Source organism: Athalia rosae, chromosome 1, assembly GCF_917208135.1.
Source record: "Athalia rosae chromosome 1, iyAthRosa1.1, whole genome shotgun sequence".
NCBI classification, from domain to species: Eukaryota; Metazoa; Arthropoda; class Insecta; order Hymenoptera; family Athaliidae; genus Athalia; species Athalia rosae.
The window spans coordinates 10,205,346-10,220,612 of record NC_064026.1 but is presented as its reverse complement, the minus strand read 5'-3'; the positions used below and the strand labels follow the sequence as shown (position 1 = coordinate 10,220,612).

General features: G+C 42.3%; 3 protein-coding genes across 3 annotated transcripts in view; 2 read left to right on the top strand and 1 right to left on the bottom strand.

Annotated features, from left to right (window-relative positions):
- The window catches only part of LOC105683636 (angiotensin-converting enzyme), a 36,809-nt gene extending 30,718 nt beyond the window's left edge, over positions 1 to 6,091 (bottom strand). Inside the window, exons 1-9 of the mRNA XM_012396384.4 lie at positions 5,858 to 6,091; positions 5,151 to 5,393; positions 3,224 to 3,382; positions 3,055 to 3,151; positions 2,770 to 2,913; positions 2,508 to 2,699; positions 1,266 to 1,533; positions 1,055 to 1,179; positions 94 to 436 (exon numbers count right to left, since the gene is read on the bottom strand). Of these exons, the coding sequence (XP_012251807.2) occupies positions 94 to 436; positions 1,055 to 1,179; positions 1,266 to 1,533; positions 2,508 to 2,699; positions 2,770 to 2,913; positions 3,055 to 3,151; positions 3,224 to 3,382; positions 5,151 to 5,393; positions 5,858 to 5,917 (1,631 nt within the window). The 5' untranslated portion in view covers positions 5,918 to 6,091. The remainder of the gene's footprint in view (positions 1 to 93; positions 437 to 1,054; positions 1,180 to 1,265; positions 1,534 to 2,507; positions 2,700 to 2,769; positions 2,914 to 3,054; positions 3,152 to 3,223; positions 3,383 to 5,150; positions 5,394 to 5,857) is intronic.
- Positions 6,092 to 10,859: 4,768 nt separating this feature from the next.
- LOC125500130 (angiotensin-converting enzyme-like) lies at positions 10,860 to 11,519 on the top strand. The gene is made up of 2 exons (XM_048651528.1): positions 10,860 to 11,217; positions 11,284 to 11,519. Exons 1-2 carry the CDS (start codon positions 10,860 to 10,862, stop codon positions 11,517 to 11,519), a joined length of 594 nt encoding a protein of 197 aa, XP_048507485.1.
- Positions 11,520 to 11,793: 274 nt separating this feature from the next.
- LOC105683621 (angiotensin-converting enzyme) lies at positions 11,794 to 14,897 on the top strand. Its single transcript, XM_012396357.2, has 6 exons — positions 11,794 to 11,929; positions 11,993 to 12,117; positions 12,185 to 12,428; positions 12,492 to 12,590; positions 12,652 to 12,792; positions 12,879 to 14,897. The coding sequence occupies exons 1-6, from the start codon at positions 11,817 to 11,819 to the stop codon at positions 13,039 to 13,041; spliced, it is 885 nt and encodes a 294-aa protein (XP_012251780.2). The 5' UTR covers positions 11,794 to 11,816; the 3' UTR covers positions 13,042 to 14,897.
- The last annotated feature ends 370 nt before the right edge of the window (positions 14,898 to 15,267 follow it).

Here is a 15,267-nt window from a genome sequence, read left to right as displayed (position 1 = left end):
TTATCGCTCGTCGATACGCTTCGGTCGCTCGACCGGAAGAGTATCGTTCGCACTATTCCTGAAATAATTAACTATTCACAGATAAAGACTCACCGAATGTAGGGGATGTTCGCCGGTATGTGATATTTGGATCCGGGATCGAAATCGTCTTCCGATCTCAATACCGGTGGTTTTACACCCGAGTATTGTTCCCTGAGTCGGTGCCAGTGACAGTTGTACTCTTCCCTGTTGACGACCCTCTTGAAAATATCCCATCTCCATCTGTCCACTGCCAAACTGAACGGCAGCAATACCACTTTATCCATAGCTAAAGCGAACAGGTAGTTTATGTCGGCGGTAGGTTCCACGCTGTACTTAGGAGCCAATCCTAGTGTTTGAAGATGTCGAGGCGTCGCGACGCTCAGAGCGATCGCCTCGCCGACAGCTTCGTGGAATCCTGTAGAGATCGGAAAAAATGATTTTTTGAAGAATGAACGCATCGATGATTCTTTTCAAAGAGAGAATTATCGGCAGAAGCATCGGGAAAACAACGCTCGACTTTTACGGCAATGCAATCCACTCGGTTGAGTTGCACCAGCGTCAAGGATTTTTTTTTTTTTCCAACTACGCTTTTACGCCTGTGGTGGTATTAATTATATTTTCTGCTATGATTATTTAAGAGACTGTAGAATAAGGACCGTCTTATAATGATTCATTACACGCACGCATGAGTTTCCAGCAAATTATGAGCGAGCGCTCATTTTCAACTCATCGTACACAGCTGCAATGGATCCGTCCATTTACATTAATGTCCGTCCAACTTGCTACGTAAACACGTAAACTCGAACTCTTGTAAGCGCGTAGCTCGTACTACTGGAGAAAGTTCAATTACATTATGGTAAAAATTCATTAATGTTTACCGCGCGTTTAAGGCACTCGTTACACCGTACGCGATATTTTATACCAGCTGAGACGAAATAAGAGGTGCCAATTTTTCCGCTCGTTTCTATAAATCTTGTATTTATTGCGTCGTGAAACTGGATGGCCTGTCTAATCGATTTGGAAAAATAATTACCAGGATTAGCACCGTCTCTGAATTCTCTAGGAAGTCGGCTGTAACGTAGAAAATATTGAATGTGTGCCATCTCGTGATGAACGGTGATCAAGTCTTTCATCGTAACTCTCGTGCACATTTTAATCCTAAAAACGGCAGAGAAAAATAGTCAGTTTTCACGAATTGCTTTTTAACGTCATTCCAGGTTTGTCAGGGGATTTATTTCGCTAACCTGTAGTCGAGACGGTTGCAAAAATCCCAGGCAGAGGCTTGGCAAATAATCGGGCGATCTCCGGGATCAGCGAATATACTGCTGGCCCAAAATTCCGGCGGAAGTGCGCTCAGGTTCAGCGATAGGTAAAATTCTTCGGCAACTCTGAACATGTCGATCGGCGTGTATCCCTGATTCTGCATTTCACCCGTAACGTCCAAGTGATGCTTTCCGGAATATGGCATCGTCACTTCTACGATATTCGTCCAGGATTGTGCCCACATATTCCCTGAAATATCCAACATTCTAAATACTCGTCGATCGTATTTTTATGACGAATGAGAAAAATCGTATGATTAAAGTTATGATCATTTGATCGTAAAATCTCGCGTGCAGTTCACTCGAATTAACGTGCATGCAAAACACGTTGATTCGAATCCAGATATCGTCACTATTTCCGCTCTGGTCAGCTACAAATTTCGATAGATGGATCAATTTGATTATCAGATTCGGATTTCTGAGTTCAGCATAGATGAGAGAGCATTTGTAGAAGACAATGGGATTTTTCACTTGAAAATCGAAAGAATTCAAAGACTGAAATTATAACCGTCAATAAATCAAATCGAAGTAACGCCGGTGTATAATTTGAATTTCGAAAGTGCGAATATGATGAATATGCTGAAGAATTCAATTGAGGAACAAGTTTACATTTTAAATGGTGCACGATAAGCAATTCGAACGGAAATTAACTTTTCTGCTCCGGGGTCGAGCGGCTCGAGCTGGTTGTTGCACGTTAAACATTGGTCGTAAGATGGTAAAAACATGACGCGATGAGTTGCTTAATTGGCCGTTTTAGAAACTTGGAGTTCAACGCGATATTCGTTGCGTTTGTAACGATTAATAAAAAGTCAAGGGTCAATACTGTCGCATGCATGGTGTCAAACTGCGATTTTAACGACGCAATTCCCATAAATATTTCAACGACGGCGAGCACCTCGTTTTTCAGAATATTAATAACTCAGCTGTAATAAATTGTAAATTTCTAATAACGCTGTATTCGATGGTTTACAAGTGACTATTGGTTTACAAGCTCCTACGTAACTTCATTATTTTTACATAGTTGAGAAATTTCAATTTTCGAGTCAATAACATAATATTACACATCCCGAATCCATCATATCGATTAAAATTTTTGTTTTTGTTTTTCCTTTGATTCTTAATTTTTTCAAGCATCGCGTTTCGGTGTTAAAAAAATGGACTCACCGAGTACATGAGAAGGTAAAGGAGCCTGTCCGCTTATCTTATCGGGCCCATAAAGATCCCGCAACTTTCTTCTGACGTACGCGTGGAGTTCTTCGTAAAGGGGACGAATGGTGTTCCAGGTGTCCTCTAGTTCCTGTTGAAGGTCGAAAGTCTCGTAAGGGAACTGCCAATACTCCGCAGCGTTCGAAAAATCTGTATCGCATAATAATTAATTTTTTAGTTCAGCTCCTTGCGATATCCGAGATAATTTTCGGTAACTGACTGTTAAAATTTGCTGCTTCGTTGGTGAGATCGACGAGTTGTTCGTAAAGATCTCGCATTTGCGCCCCACTACGTCGTCGCCATTCGAGCCAGACGTACTGAAGTTCATCCCAGTCCCGACTTTTCGCCATTATTTTGGACAAGTCTATAGAAAAAAAAAAAATTAAGACAAATCTATGAATTATTTTTTAAGTATAAAAAACTGAAACACGTAATCATCTTCGTTCGTCATCGTGAATGACGGAGCGAATGTTTATCCGAATTGTTCAAATGAATTTCCACTCACCAGGGTACAGACGCAGTCCACAACGGAATGGGTCGTTGTGCGCGCAAATTGTTGCTCCATTGTATATCGATAACATGTCATTAATCACCCGATTGTACTGAAAGAACGAACGAATTGAATGGATAAAATTTCCCAGGATAGTTTCACGACTTCGCTCATTCGTACTTACTCTGTCCAGTTGATCCGGCGGAAGTGCGGCCGGTCCAACGACGGACAAAAATCTCAAACGTCTTCGAATCGTCGGATCCCTTATGCTGTTTATGTCCAGTCGTTTGATCAGCTGCCACGCCTGGTTCTGAAATTCCGAATACTGCTGCTGCGCTTCCAGCTGTAAAATATCAAGAAAATAAAAACGCGACTTGATAAAATTTCAAAAATTGTTCAAATGTTCTTATCCAGATACCGGCTTACACTGTACACGCGTGAGTGAGGTGATGCCTGCAACGCAGGCGTGATCGTTGCGGCGAGTCTACATCTGTATCGCAATTAAATTCTTGAGAAACTTTTACGAGTATTTAATTCGAAAGAATTCTCATGATTCAAAATTATGTATCATTGTCATGCGATGGGTCATCTACCTCTCCCGTTCGCCATCGAAAGTTTCTTACTTGTTTCTGCGGACTTGGCCTGACCCAGTCACATGTGCTCGGATCGGAGGAAAAGAAAAAAAAAAAAAAAAACGAGAAACATAGGTATACAAAGACGCGCAGAAACGATTACCCAACTTCCAACACAGAAGCAGCAAATGCATCACAATGGTATCGTATGGGAAAATTTCTCGAACGGGGTATACCCCCCCGACTCCCACTTCTCATGCGACAAGGGCGCAGCTCAAGTATCGTAATAAATTAAATTATACCTGCCTCACGCACGCGAGGCATTTTTTCACCTGTACAACCGTAAGTGCGGTAGCTTGAGATGAAAATCCCCGTTGAGAATATCCCGCTAACATTTGAAAATGTCCGAGCATTATATCCGACAGATGTAAAAATTAGTAATTCAAATTATTATTCATCTCAGGTTTATCATGACTATTAAGAGCTTGTTTTTCTAAGGTGACGAATCCGATGCAACCGCATCATTATAGTAATGAAATGTTACAAAGGTGTGGCGATCGCCGTATCCTAACGACATTCGTCATCGTCTTGGGTCCTCAATTAATCAAATGATCGGATCTGACGTAATCGTAAGAGATGTCGTTAATTATTGCGAATGAAACCGGGATTCTTGTGCGATCGTTTTAACGATCGAAGTCGCCCGCGGTCTTATTTCTCGTAATCACGTTGCTGGAATACGAATCCCGATATACGGGCGCGTAAAAATGGGGGTTCTATGAGTTGGGCTTTTTTTGGGTCAATCGATCGGAGTTCCGTTCAGCGAAGACTCGATAGCGCTGTGTACATATACGAAACGTCGCTGGTTAATGTTCGAGTAATTATTCACAGTTTCCTGTTAGTTCCATTAACTTCAGCCCACAAACCATTATACGATTGCAGCGGTAGGTAATAACTGCTGATCCGATGATTGCTATAAATTGATGAGAACGACGATAAAATATTCATGAAATAATTAACAGATTATCCCGATCACCTGATGATGCATCCCGTGCACCGTGACGGCGTACCGGACCGTACGGGCTCATCGTCGGACGAGGATCAAGAAACGCAGATGAGCGAACGAGATTTCAACTACGTTCATCAATTATCTGGATAATCACGTCACGCCGTTGATATCCGTATGAAAAATTACTCCGATGTTAACGATACGCGATCTTACAATTTTTTAATCACTCTACGTGTTACGCGAATATGAATTACGCCGTCATGCCCGGAGTCATCCGAAGCCCGTTCATCGGCCGACGGTGGTTTTTTGGCGAAAAATTAGATCGCCGGAGCGTAGAGGAGGAAAAATGAATGAATAAAAACGAGAACGCCGTGCCTACGGAGGCTCGTGTTCGACTTAATTTTATCATTCTATTCGCTCGAGTGAATTTACGCCTCTATAACACCGCGACATACGACGAAACGAAACTCCGGCGAAACCCACGATAAGATGTGCGGAGAGAGAGAGACACAAAATTGAATTAAACAACTCACCGCCTGTAGTTGCGAAAGTTCGTTAACGTTGGTCTCGTATTCCCATTGAGTGGCAACATTTTTACTGCATTGCTGTACACCCTGGAATTCGAGTCTCGCCAAGACATTTCTGTAGTCCAAATTACCGACGCTGGCTCGTCCGACGATACTTTCCAGAAGGTCATCGCGTAAGGGTATGTCGAGTTGCGCCGAGACCGTCGTCAACAGCGAAAAAACGAAGAGCAACGCCATGAGTAAAGGTGACTGAAAGAAGTAAAACAACGGACGATAAATTTTAGGAATAACTCCGACGACTTGCTCAACACTCGGGGAAAACATTTTCACTGATGCGCTGTATTTCGAGGACCGCATTCGTCGGGCAATCGATTGACTCGTTAATGTTTCAACCCCTGGACGATCGAAACGCCTGAAGTACCATGAGACAGGACATCGATAAGGACAAGCTTGTAGTAACCGAGTTACTGAAATATTCGGACAAAACTTGCGCCAAACTAACCACCCCGGTGACGCAGTCTTTGTTATTTTATCCACCAACCTGTTCGTTCCGCGTGATACACTCGGTGAAAATTTAATCAACGCCACACACAATACGGGAATATTTGATTAATCAAATGGCGCACGTTGAAATAGTCCGCATCGTGTTTGGTCGATGGCGTAGTTTCCGAAAAATTTCGATTTCACGCTGAGAATAATCGAACGTTACTTACCAAGTTCTTTCTTCCCTGACCCACAACTATGATCACAACTGGTTTGTGAAGAATCTCCATTTTTCTTCGGAGGGGTGCATAAAATAAGTCAGACGATATCGCCACCCCTTTCCAAGCGTCGGGACAAATCGGAGGAACGAAAACGATGAGAAGAAAATTTAATCGGTCGAACGTCCGAACATGATCCAGCGGAGTTTGTCAGGTCGACCGGGCTGGTCTTCACTCGTAATGACACTAAACACGACGTAAGCCTGCATGTATTCATTTATCCCAGTAAGTTCGAACAACAGAAGAGGTCATCAATGACGGAGTGGGGGTGTAGATACTACCTGTACTCGACAGTCGCGTGTACACGCAAAAGAGACGACGACGACATGGGTTCGCAATAAAAGAAGATAAAATTATTCAAAGTCGTACGCGTACGACGAGGAGAAGAGGTAGGAAGGACGGAAGGACTTGCAACACCCATTCCCACGTTGATAGGCAACTTCGTCGGGCGTACTCAATGAGGCCTATTGTCGGTCTTACTTGAAAAAGAAAAAAAACACGTTTTCAAACTTACCAGACGCGTGTAAATGATTTTAATATTCTGCCGCGAGTAGATTCGCCACGCTCTCAATTAGACCCGTCGTGTACGAGTGACCGAATTCTGCAGGGATGATGCACCTTCTTCATTGAACGACTGATTGTCAACCGAAATCCGAGCGTTTACTTTCGACCTTGACTATCGTATCGAAAATCTATTCGTGGGTCGACGTTCCTCGGATCTAAAAATTTTTTTTTTTTTAAGAATGCAAGAATTGAAGTTGATTTTCACGGTAATCATATTCATTCCCCTGGGTATAATGTACGTATACACGACAGAAGTATAATTTTGAACATCTGATCTTGACCTTTCCAACTACTGGTGACCCGGTGCTCCGAGCTCGGTATTGTTTGTAATTGCTTCTGAGACGATTAATATACTTGCTTGAAAAAAATATAACAAAGTGAGGCTCGCTTTCGTTCGGACCCTGGAAACCTTCGCATTCGAAAGACTCTGCACAGGTGGTTTTACAGGCGAGGCGTAATGACTTTGTTGACATTGTCAGGATGGGTGGTTCGCGAATTGTTGTCTACATCGCTGAAAATTATTATCTTACATTAATTTATGACGTACGCCGCGTGCCCAAAAACACAGGATCCTAATCTCCTTCATCTTAACATCGCGTAGAACGAATAAGTTTCCTGTTTTTCGCGTCTATTATCTAATTATCAAATGTACACCCGATACCTGAGATTCTACGCTATCTGTAACATAACTGCATTAGTTAAATTTTCGCAACGTAGCAAGTTCGGATTACGTAACGACCGTTTTATATTGGTCAACTAATTATGCTCCTCGCACTGCATATGAATTCAACGACAACGAGTCTTTACGTGCGTTTCAACAACTGATTCATCTTCCGGTGCTTCGACAATTTTACCGGCAGTTTAGCGAATGGATTCAGGGCGAAAGAAAAGAAGAAAATAATGCGTTTCAACAGGCAGCGAGTCTGGTGGAAAAATACCGATGCGCATTCAACCGAATTTGGTCCAGTTGCAGAAAACAAAAAATCGCGCGTTGTGTTGCGTACCCGCGCAAGGACGAAGCCGAAGATAAATCGGAGCAATTAAAATTCGTTTAATCCAAAACGGCAGTGGCGGAGAGTCGCGATACACCCGAGGCTACGTCTCGTTTCTAGTGAATCACTCACGTGATTTGCGGTACGTCAAAATCTCGACGAGATGATTGAAGCTCAATGGAGGAGAAAAAGAATGAAAAGTCCGAACGGACGGCGTACCGCGTACAACGCGCGGCGCACGGCCGCACCCATGAATTGAGGAATAACACCATCGTCGGAATATTTCCCACAATAACCTACATATAAACAAAAAGCTCCAAGTGTTCGAACGTGACCGTCCGAGAGTCGCGGCACACATCCGTAACGAGACGATCGCGCGGTGCAAGTTTATAGAAATATTCAGCTCGAGTGGGTCGCTTTGATGCAGTAGCATACGGTGGAGAACCGACGGTATTCCTGATGTCGGACTACTCGGTCTCGCCTTGCTGGCCCTGGAAGACCTTGAGTTATCGTAACAATGCTCTTACGTGCATTACGTAGCCGTTTTGTGCTGCTCCTGCCGCGGTTAGTCGCGACTTTGCGTAACGAGACTAACCAGACGTGAAAAGACGGTCCGAACGAAACGAATCGTCCGTCGCTTTATACCATAAAAAACAAAATTAATGCAACCTTAAAGAGACCGGAGAAAAATTCCAGCGTCCCGAAATCCGAAGGTACAGGTGAAGAAAATTTCGTCCGACGAATCGACGAATGAAATGGATTTTTGTCGCGCAGATGCTTCGTCAACGACGACCGATCGATTTACTTCAATGAGAACATCCGCGAAACGGAAATGACTGTGTTTACACATGTATCGTGGAAATCATCGCGTGCAGAATCGTAGAATCTATGCCGTGTAGTGACACAGATAGGAAAGTGTCACGAAGGCGGTTACGCTTCACTTTCAATGCCAAGCGTAGTAAAAGTAATAAAGAGGTAAGTACACAACTCGAACTGTAAGAGTCGAGTGTGAATCAAGTTTTCTGAGATACACTAGACAATGTTCATCTAACTTAATAATAAATTGGACGACTTAAATCCCACGGTTGGCACGTGGCTATACATGGCCTTTATACTCCGTAATGTTACGATTGCGGCGCGGGAGTTCAAGAAGGCATATAAGAACTGCAATAGCCACACGTTGTGCCTATTTATTATTATTCCATACAACGGTTACTATATATTTCATGGTGCAAGAATTTTTTTCTATTCACCTGCTCATTATTTTTTCACTTTTTTCACTTTTTGATTCCCCACTCGTCATACGAATCTAGTCGGTCCGCGCGTCATTCATTAAATAAACGGGTAACAAAGAAATTAATATTTCGTGAAAATTCTTTTGAAAATATACAACCGACCTTGTTATTCCATATTTGCGTCACGGATATAACGTGCTGGGGGCCAAAATATTCTATACGTGACTTTTAACACAAATTTTTTAATTTTTCACAAATCTCGATGCGTACAGCTGCTACTTAGGTATGTGTCGCAATTTGAAAATCTCGGCCCTGAGAATGGAATCATATTTTGTCTTTGCTTTTTAAATGGTACGGTTAATTTTCTATGTACGTACGTATTTTTACCTGAATACCGTGGGAACGCCGCTTTTAATTGTCGCCGTCGTTTCTAATACGTATACGCATATAATCTCATGTAAATGATAATGCAAATATGTAACACACACGCGATGTATTCCTAAGCGTGCGCTATTTGCTGCAACAAGTCGATCACGTCCGCATGATAGGGATCTATTTTAATATTTCAAGATGTGTGCGTGATCGCGAGGCATAATAACAAAATGATACAGGGGTATTTCATTTTCTTCTTCTTCTATCAACGCGCTATTTTATTATTTATAATGCCCAGGAAATGAGCGATCCAGTTGCTGGGAACAGTTTGTACTTGGACTTATTTACGTAGTTGACTGCATGATCGGAGCCTCGCCTTATGTCTTTGTGATCTACTTGGATAATTTCGGAAGCTATAAGATGTTTGTGACAGATGATAACCGTCATCGACAAATCACGTGGATTTCTGTTATTTTTTATTTGGAACCGGATTTTGAATCGAAAATTTTCCAAGGGGTACCCCTTTGAATTCTTTTGAATTTTGAGAAAAATTTACAGCTTGGCATTTTTTTGGCCGTAGAAATTTTCAACTTAATCGAAGAAGCATTAATCATAGCATTTGAAAATCTTCACTTTTGGTGTTATAATAAGTGTTCTCGAACATGGTTTTTGAGATTTCTCAAGACGTCGCGAATGTTTCATCAAGGTTTAAAAATATTTTGGAAAAAGTCGCCCATTTGTTTTACAATTTTCATTCGATCACCACTTTTCCACATTCAAACGTTAGTTGAATAAGCCACGTACGCATTTTTGATTTGATTTCCAAATTATAATTGCTATTCAATCTAGATATCGCCTGTAACGTTCTGAATTATTCTTCAATAATAATATTTTTAGTTTGCCGTCTATTCAACTTTTTGGAATAGGATCCGCAGTGAAATCTACAAAGTCACGTAGTCGTTGGAAAAACGAATTGAAGTAAAAACCAGCTGCTGCTTGATCTTTGTGAGAGGACTGTTAGAGTAATTGAAAACTTTAAATTTCGGAAGTGTGGAGGATATGTCAAACAATTGGATAATATTATCGATGATTTACGCGGTCGCGATTTCGATCGTATGCCAAACCCCGCAGGGATTTTCAAAGAGACGTTTAATTCGCAGGGTCAATCGTCATTCGCGATTTCCGTTCGCTAAAAAAATATCAGGTTATGAACGTGATCCGAAAGGCGGTCTGAATCGTCGTTCTGACGACGAAACGTCGAATGAAATCGAAGAATTTACTACACTCCCCGATCCGGAAATCGTGAGTTTTTATCGTAATCATAACGCGAACTTTCAAGAGGACCGAATCTCGCGATTTTCAGTTTCTCGAGCTCCTCGATAACATGAGCGCTTCCGAGTATCACAAAAACGCCATAGCGCAATGGAAATTCGAAAGCAATATCACGGAAACAACGAGACGTAAAGCGGTAATATCCTACTCCGCTCCGACTCTCCGATGTAGAATGCTCGATCCATCACTTTAAACGTCGTTGATTGTCCAGCTGAAATCTTCGGCAAGACTAGCACAGTTTCAAAAAATGATCTGGAAAGCCGCGATGCGATATGATTGGCAAAATTTCAACGACCCATCGACAAAGCGCCAATTCAAGATGTTCTCCGTACTTGGAAGCGCCGCTTTACCTGACGACAAATTTTCTCAGGTGAAACAAGATTGGATTCCGCATTCGAAAATCATCTAACTCTGTCAAATTTTTCATAAAATGTCAAGCTCGACCTGGTGATAAATAAGATGGAATCAATCTACAGCACCGCCACTATAAAACCGTACGCGGGGGGTGCCTCAGCGAGTCGCGAGTCAAAATCAAAGTCAAATACCGAGCGTGAACCGAAAAGGAGACCCACCAAACCTCTACGTCTCGAGCCAGGTATGACTGACTTCGCATTAAAACAGCAACGAATAAGAGTTGACCGTTTTCTCCGAAGTAACGAACGCTTTGATGCAGATTTGGTAAGAATTATGGCTGAAAGTGAGGACGTTGGGGAATTAGCCTACGTTTGGAAAGCATGGCGCGATGCGACTGGAAAAAAAATGAGAAATGATTACATCGCGTACGTCGAGTTGACGAAAGAAGTCGCCAGATTGAACAGTGAGTTTATCGTATCGATGCGAATCTGAATTTTTTCCCGGAGCGATGACGCGACAATTTCGACAGATTTTTCATCGGTCGCCGATTATTGGACCCGCGCTTACGAGGATGAAAATTTCGAGGAAACTATCTCGATTTTGTGGCAGGAGATAAAACCGTTTTATCTGGAGCTTCACGCGTACGTAAGGAATCGGCTGAGGGCAAAATACGGCCCCGAAGTCATTCCAGACAGCGGATATATCCCGGCACACGTTCTAGGTGAGGTGATTAAACGTTTCCGGAACACGGTTAACCGGTTTTAACCCTGTCTCTCTTGCGGTATTTTCAATGTTCGTATCTCCAGGCGATATGTGGACGCAGTCTTGGATACATTTGAACAAAGCAACCGTGCCTTATCCCGCGCACGCGATTCCCGACATGACAAACGCTTTAAAAAAAAACGTAAGACTTTCCCTTTCGAATTGTAATCGAAACGGAGAACAAACACTCTACGGGTCTGCGGTCGCAGTCTTTGTTTAACGAAGTACACGTTGCAGAATTTTACCAAAATCGAGTACTTCGAACTCGCCCACGACTTTTTCCATTCGCTCGGCTTCCCGATGTTACCCGATAAATTCTGGCGCAATTCAATCGTCGAACGTCCGAAAGATAATAAAACGGAACTGGTCTGCCATGGATCGGCTTGGGACATGTACGACGGAAATGATTTCAGGTGACAAGATGATCTTTCTGTAGATTTCGGATTCGTCGTTTGAAAGAATCATTTTCGTATCAGGATCAAGATGTGCACCGAAGTGACCTACGATGATCTGGTTATCGTTCACCACGAAATGGGACACGTGTATTACTACATTCAGTACAAAGACCAACCAGTCGTTTTCAGAGAGGGTGCGAATCCGGGTAATTATCGAAATCGCTCGACGGTCGAATTTTCATTTCCACCGTCTTTGAAATCGTACTTCGTCAGGCTTTCACGAAGCGATCGGCGACACTATAGCGTTATCCGTTTCGTCGTTGCCTCATGCTTGCGGTCTGGGTTTGCTCGAAAATTCCGAATACGAAGAGAAGATGGACATCAATTATTTGTACATGATAGCACTGCAAAAAGTTGCTTTTTTACCGTTTGCTTACTGCGTCGACAAATGGCGGTGGACCATTTTTACCGACGAAGTAACACCGGACACTTACAACAGTCTTTGGTGGAAGTTTAGGTTTGTATGTGTTCGGCGAGTGTCTCGAATACCTGACTGACAAACCTGGTCTTGGAATTTCAGAGCTGAAATCCAGGGTATCGAGCCACCGACTAATCGCGAAAAAACGGACTTTGATCCTGGATCAAAGTACCACGTCGCTGCAAACGTGCCCTACATAAGGTGAGAGAGGACACGTTAATCGATCAAAGGGGAATTGCAATAAAAAAATATTTTTTGCCAGGTACTTCGTGAGCTTTATAATCCAATTCCAATTCTACGAAGCGGTTTGCTTGATCGCTGGTCAGTACGATCCGAACGACGATAAACGACCGTTGCATCGTTGCGATATTTACGACAGTAAGGAAGCTGGGATTGCAATGCGGTGAGCGATCGCTCAATTTCGTTTGATATGTTTTTTCCCTTTTATAGATAGAAAAAACAAAAAAAAAAATTAATCAAATCTTGCAGGCAAATGATGCAGCTGGGATCGAGCGTGCCTTGGCCAGAAGCCATGGAGCGGTTAACGGGTCATAGAGAAATGAAAACCGGAGGGTTGATGTCTTACTTTCGCCCTCTGTATATCTGGCTGAAAGATGAGAATAAACGCAGCAAGGAGCCCGTTGGATTTTGAATTTCGAACCATCGAAGGAGAGATTTTCACCGTGACTATCGTGCGGAAATTTGTTACCGTCGAACGGTAAGGCGGTTGAACTTTCAGTAGTAACTACCGTGAGTTAGTCAGACAACGGGCGGTCCGATAGCGAATGGATTTAATCCGCGGTAAGGACCGCGAATCACGCGATCGTACGAAGATAACCGCGATTCAAGAGAATTTCGCGCGAATGTATTATCGAGCGCGGATAGAGTCGAAGCTAAGAAATGAATTGACGTACCTGGTGTGCGGAATTCGTGTCGGCGTATTGTGTGATTATCGTTTACAGATTCAACAAAATGTAGCACAGCTGTATATTTTCAATCTTTCAATATAACAATTTTCTGAAGATCATCGGTTCATTCATTAATTGTTTCGTTACATACCCCAGTTCGCTGAAAAAAAGTTCTAAAGCCATTTTGAAATATGAATTCGAACAATATACTCGACGTGGGTGAACATATATGGTACCTGTATCGAGCTCTCGCAGAATATTTTCTCACCCACGGATACCTGAGTAGCTACATGTTCTTACCTCACGAGTCAAATTATACCAGTCGAAGATATTTAATACGGTATAGTCGCTCGTTGATTACTTTGGAATTGTTCTTTTTTTTTTTTGCTCACATGCTCCTTTTTTAATAATTCGACACAAGATAGAATTGATCCCAAAAGTTCGCAGAATGTAAGAACTGGAGGAACAATATCGCACACGATTAATCCAGAAACATCGTTACTTCGAAGATGATAATATCGCGGAATGAATGACGAGGATATAATGAGAGAACAATTAATTTAGAAAAAAAATTCAAATTTCAATCTTAAATGCTCTCGTTGTCCAGGCGATTGCATAATAGCACTTGATGGATGGGAACGTGCATGGTTAAAGAATGATGACGATGATTACGGTATATAATTGGTACAGCGATTACCTCCGATTGATATCGTTCGAGACAGGGCGTAGATATATTCATGATTCGAAATGACGTGGCTTTCCGAGTGACGTATACACCTATCGATGATTGAAGGCGCAATTATATCATTAATGCAATTCCTGCAGGACGAACGATAAGTATCTGAGAATAATTCAGAGGTTGTCGAAGTTATGGTATACACGTGGTCGATAGAAAATAATTATCCATTGCGAATAACCTCGTCGTTTCACCTGTTCACTGAGTTAGTCAATGACCTGGAATCACCGCGTTGATTGATAGCAAGGTCAAGTCAAAGACTTTGGGGTGCAGCGTTGGTGAAAAAGCAAATCAACTGGAACTCGTTGAATTTCAATTCTAGATCACAAAACAATATCACAACCCATTGGAATTTCATGGTCAATTAAACGCGTTCGTTCAGTTGAGTGGAAATTAATAATATTCATCTTTCCCTAATTACGGCTGATTTCAAATTCGGTGTAAAACAACTTCGCCGCGAAGTAACGTGATCCGATTCGCCGAGTGACTAATTTCATTCAGCCCTGAGGGTTAATTTGGTTCGACCTGCACCGCACGGGGGTGATGACCGACCATGAGACAACCTCTCAAACGGGTCCAAGACAGCTGCAAGGTTGTTACAATATAATCTCGAATACAGTGGTGTGTCCGGTTCCTTTCGTTCTTTCGACATCCGGCATATGGATAATACTTGAATTATCTGCCTACGCACAATCCGGTATATACAGCGAGTGTCGAATATAGCACTTCACTTATACTCGGACCGTACAGCTACCGAAGGAACCATCGATCATGAATACCTAATCGTATGGTAATTAATTATACTCTACAAGGAAGTGAATACGCGTTATACGTATATGTACGTATTGTGCTATACAAATCGTGTACAAGGAATTCACACGCGGAATCACATGTTCACGCGTATACGTATATATTTATTTCTGTTTCTCTCAAGGAAAGTAAATTATTATACCTAATTTGCGAAATTTGAATACCTTCGTAAATCAGGCGATTTAATTTTTTCGTTCCGAGGGTGATTAACTCGAAATGAAATTAATTCAGCCACGCAACGTACACGGGGGGTTGAGCGACGGTTCACAAGTTCCGCAAACCTTCAGGTATTCGTTGTCCATTGGATAATGTTCAACGATACCTACATGGCGAATTAAAACAATTAGAAACTTGCGACGATTATCTTATTCGCCCTCGCGCATAAATTGTTCCTGATATGTATCAAGATTTGAGAGGACGTGTG

What these genes read in the sequence shown, in the direction of transcription:
- LOC125500130 (XM_048651528.1), top strand. Translation starts at nt 10,860, where the DNA reads ATGGAATCAATCTACAGCACCGCCACTATAAAACCGTACGCGGGGGGT. An exon ending in AGAAGTCGCCAGATTGAACA is followed by an intron (nt 11,218 to 11,283) that starts GTGAGTTTATCG and finishes CAATTTCGACAG; the next exon opens with ATTTTTCATCGGTCGCCGAT.
- LOC105683621 (XM_012396357.2), top strand. Translation starts at nt 11,817, where the DNA reads ATGTTACCCGATAAATTCTGGCGCAATTCAATCGTCGAACGTCCGAAA. An exon ending in AGTCTTTGGTGGAAGTTTAG is followed by an intron (nt 12,429 to 12,491) that starts GTTTGTATGTGT and finishes TTGGAATTTCAG; the next exon opens with AGCTGAAATCCAGGGTATCG. An exon ending in GAAGCTGGGATTGCAATGCG is followed by an intron (nt 12,793 to 12,878) that starts GTGAGCGATCGC and finishes CAAATCTTGCAG; the next exon opens with GCAAATGATGCAGCTGGGAT.